The 3,913-nt window shown below is 36.6% G+C and overlaps 1 protein-coding gene across 1 annotated transcript; it reads left to right on the plus strand.

Moving 5' to 3' along the window:
- The first annotated feature begins 1,631 nt into the window (after positions 1-1,631).
- On the plus strand, positions 1,632-3,075 carry LOC116024440 (transcription factor MYB106-like). Its single transcript, XM_031265333.1, has 3 exons — positions 1,632-1,764; positions 1,862-1,991; positions 2,340-3,075. Exons 1-3 carry the CDS (start codon positions 1,632-1,634, stop codon positions 3,073-3,075), a joined length of 999 nt encoding a protein of 332 aa, XP_031121193.1.
- Positions 3,076-3,913: the final 838 nt, after the last annotated feature.

The following is a 3,913-nucleotide window of genomic DNA, read 5'->3' on the forward strand; positions in this document are numbered from 1 at the left end:
GTATTGACTCCACTGTCTCAACCTATTGAAGCACAAGAGTCAGTATTGACTCCACTGAGTCAACCTATTGAAGCACAAGAGTCAGTATTGACTCCACTGAGGCTCGAACCCACCACACAAGAGTCAGTATTGACTCCACTGAGGCTCGAACCCACCATCTCCCGTATAAAGAGAAAGGTTTGATGCCACTGGACCACAAGGTCCTTGGCTGTATTTCTCAACGACGATGTATCTTCAATCTTAAGTAATCTCTTGCTTGTCATTTTTGGCTTGTCATTTTTGGTTCTCAAATTCAATTCCTCTTCAACCAATAGAAACCAGTATTTAACAAGGATTTTACGGTAAGAGTAGCGTATATATGAAATTCATGGAGGAAATTTGAGAAAATTTTACGAAATGACCAATATATTCTTTAATAATTTAGAAATTCAAAATAAATTGTTAATGTTAATCTATAAGTAATGGATTGGAAGTGTCACACTTTCAACATAATCAAAGGTTAAAGTTTGTATAGAGTAGTAATTGATGGACGGAGTCTACAATTTAGGTATAACTAATACACTAAAATCGTTATTTTCCCTATATTTAAACTAAAAAGTATTACACGGGTCTCAAAGTAAAACGTTCACACACAAGATTTATCCAAAACTATATATAATATCTTTTAAAGGGAAAATTGCATCTTTAATCCCCGAGTAATACCCAAAGTAACGACTCGGTCTCTGAGTTATGGTCGTGTCCGAGTTTAGTCCCTCAATTATGAACGAAGTAGCACATTTGGTCCCCAACTATTAAATTTGACGGAAAATATTTAAAATCTGAGGGGTAAAGTAGGAAATTCACATTTTATTCTCTTTATTATATCAAAACCACTTTCGCAACATTATTTTTCACTTCTTAGCCGCTCTTATTTCAAGGTTTTTCAATTCTAAAAGTATTTTAATAACTTTAGTATGACTTGTTACGAACTTGGTTCTCGTATAACAAACTTAAGACTTAGCACAAACAAATTAAAAAAACACTTCATCATTGTCTTCAGGCGTGTAAAACACACTATCCTAACAATTTTTTATTTTTTTTTACTAAGCAACAAATGTAATCAAACAAGAACTTTTGAGATACAAAATGATGTCAAATTTCTCAAGTTGCTTTTATGATAAATTCACCAACGGAATAACTTGAGATTTTTAGTATGTCAAATTTCTCAGGTTGCTTTAATTTGACATCATTTTGTATATACTTTTTATATACTAATACTAAATTTAATACCCAAAAATAACATTGCACGATGGTTAACTGAAAATATATAATATGTTAATTGTAATGCGTATACATTTTCTTTAACTAAAATATATATTAACAAGAATCACATAATGTGATCAGGATCCACCATAGCATGTATAGTGGACCCGGCCTGGTCCACAATATATCAATTGCTAAAATATATAGGAGGTCCTTTATTTAGCATTGAAGCACCATGATAGCAAAAAATGGAAGTAGACGAAGCAATTGATATTGCCATTATTTCTCATCTATTTATACTTCTTCTTATACATATATATTCTCCTTGCCACCAAATCCTACAACATAATCCACATTTATCTCTCTCTGTCTCTATAGGGTTAATCAGAATGGGAAGATCACCGTGCTGTGAAAAGGAAGGGTTGAAGAAAGGGCCATGGACACCTGAGGAAGACAAGCAGTTGTTGGCTTACATTGAGCAGTACGGCCATGGAAGCTGGCGAGCTTTGCCTGCAAAAGCTGGTACTTATTCTATGCATTCTTTCTTAGCTTTTCTGATATGAAAAGCAGTTGTTAGTTAGGGTTTGTATTAACTTTTTTTCTGGAAATATTTGTTTAGGGCTGCAGAGATGTGGGAAGAGCTGCAGACTAAGATGGACTAACTACTTGAGACCTGACATTAAAAGAGGAAACTTTAGTCTGCAAGAAGAACAATCCATCATTCAGCTCCATGCTCTTCTTGGAAATAGGTAACCAATCATATTCAAACCGTACTCTTTATGGTTATCAAGTCAACAACTAGACCAATTTGGTTGGGTTGCCCCGTTGACGAGGGAACACAACCATTACATGGGAGTGTGGACCGGATAAACCTGCTTTGTGATCATAATGAGTAAAAATCACAATGAGGTAAATCAGGTTAAATTTGGCTCAAATCAATAAAATTAATAAGTAACTTCTATTGTAATTAAACTTGAAAGGGTTACCAAGTCAATAATCTATAGATTGCTTCTTTTGACCTATTCAAACTCTACCGCAGTCATGTAAACTTGATACTAAGATCTGTTTACTAACTAGAGAATTTTTGTTGAGTACAGATGGTCAGCAATTGCAGCTCACCTGCCAAAGAGAACAGATAATGAGATAAAGAACTATTGGAATACCCATTTGAAGAAGAAACTAAGTAAGATGGGCATTGATCCAATGACCCATAGGCCAAAGATCAACTCCTCATTCGGCTCAGCCGCCAATCTCAGCCACATGGCTCAGTGGGAGACCGCCCGGCTCGAAGCCGAAGCTCGCCTCGTCCGCCATTCAAAGTTTATCAGTTCCTCTCTTATCTCACCTCACCACTTCAGAAATAATCCTCCGCCGCCGCCGCCGCCCAAAGTCCCGCCGTCTCTCGACGTGCTAAAAGCTTGGCAAGAAACTTGGACCAAGCCACCAAGGACGAGGGTTTCATCCAGTGTAGACGGCGGCGCGTTTGTCTCAAACGCCACTCCACATCACTCTCCGACAACCTTAAACTTTTCCGACCAAAACTTATGTAACGTGGAAACTCCATACGTACACGAAAGTACTTCCAATATTGGAAACCCTAATAACACCACCGGCGACGACATAATCCCGCACGTTGCCATGGATCCCTTATCGGAGCTTCCAACCTTCATTCATGGGTTCTCGGAACTTTCACCGGAAACCCTCACCGGATACTTGGACGACGACGATGTCGTCGGAAACTGCGGCACGGCAGACATGGAAGACAACAGCCGTTACTGGAACAGCATCCTTAATAATCTGGTGGCGTCTCCGGTGGGTTCGCCGGTTTTCTAGCTAATTAATATAATTATCAGTTATAAGTATCCTTAATTAAAATAATAATAATAATCATTAAGGATTAATAGTGTCGTTTCTACGTTCTGAGACAATAAGGTTATGATTAATGCTACTGCATGCGATCTACCTCAATTTGGGGCAGAGTGTTCTTCTGATCATTAATTCTTGTTGGGTCCATTTTATATTTGTTTGTTTAAAATCCTTAAATAAATAAAAATCTCTTTCAAATATGTGATCTACATTGGTGTTGCAGTTCCAGTAACGGCTGTTGTCTTCCATCCCAAAAAATAAACATTCAGTATACTCAAAAAAATTGTCGACCATTATGTAGAATGCAATCTCCCAAATACTTTGTCTGATCGGGACATTGGGTCCTTGAAATTGGAGATTTAACTTTTTGGGAGTAAAGTTGTCGACCACAGAAAAATATGGTGTAAATTAATTAATTCTCCCTAAGATGGTAGTTGGAAAATTAGGGCTAAGTTTGACTGCATCAATTACTCTATGTCCTTCCCTTTTAAGAGTTGAAACTTGAAAGCAACAGCTTGAAGTAGCTTTAATTTCTCGTATCTTTGTCATTGGATTGTGCATGCTCCCTAGCCACACTCCCAAAGCAGAAAATATTATAAATTATAAAATAAGGTAATTTTTGTTTCTAATTAACATAAAATTGTAATGGCATTCTTAATTAATTACACAGAGAAGTGATTTATTTAGTCCTATTTTGGGCAAAAACTTAAGCTAAGAGAAAAATATTTTTCTTCCTTATTGCTTGTAACTCAAATGAGAGATTGTCATTTTAGTTATTCATCTCCCATTTTTGCAGTGTAGTACT

This window comes from Ipomoea triloba, chromosome 7 (genome assembly GCF_003576645.1).
Source record: "Ipomoea triloba cultivar NCNSP0323 chromosome 7, ASM357664v1".
Lineage (NCBI taxonomy): Eukaryota > Viridiplantae > Streptophyta > Magnoliopsida > Solanales > Convolvulaceae > Ipomoea > Ipomoea triloba.

What these genes read in the sequence shown, in the direction of transcription:
- LOC116024440 (XM_031265333.1), top strand. Translation starts at nt 1,632, where the DNA reads ATGGGAAGATCACCGTGCTGTGAAAAGGAAGGGTTGAAGAAAGGGCCA. An exon ending in AGCTTTGCCTGCAAAAGCTG is followed by an intron (nt 1,765 to 1,861) that starts GTACTTATTCTA and finishes ATATTTGTTTAG; the next exon opens with GGCTGCAGAGATGTGGGAAG. An exon ending in CATGCTCTTCTTGGAAATAG is followed by an intron (nt 1,992 to 2,339) that starts GTAACCAATCAT and finishes TGTTGAGTACAG; the next exon opens with ATGGTCAGCAATTGCAGCTC.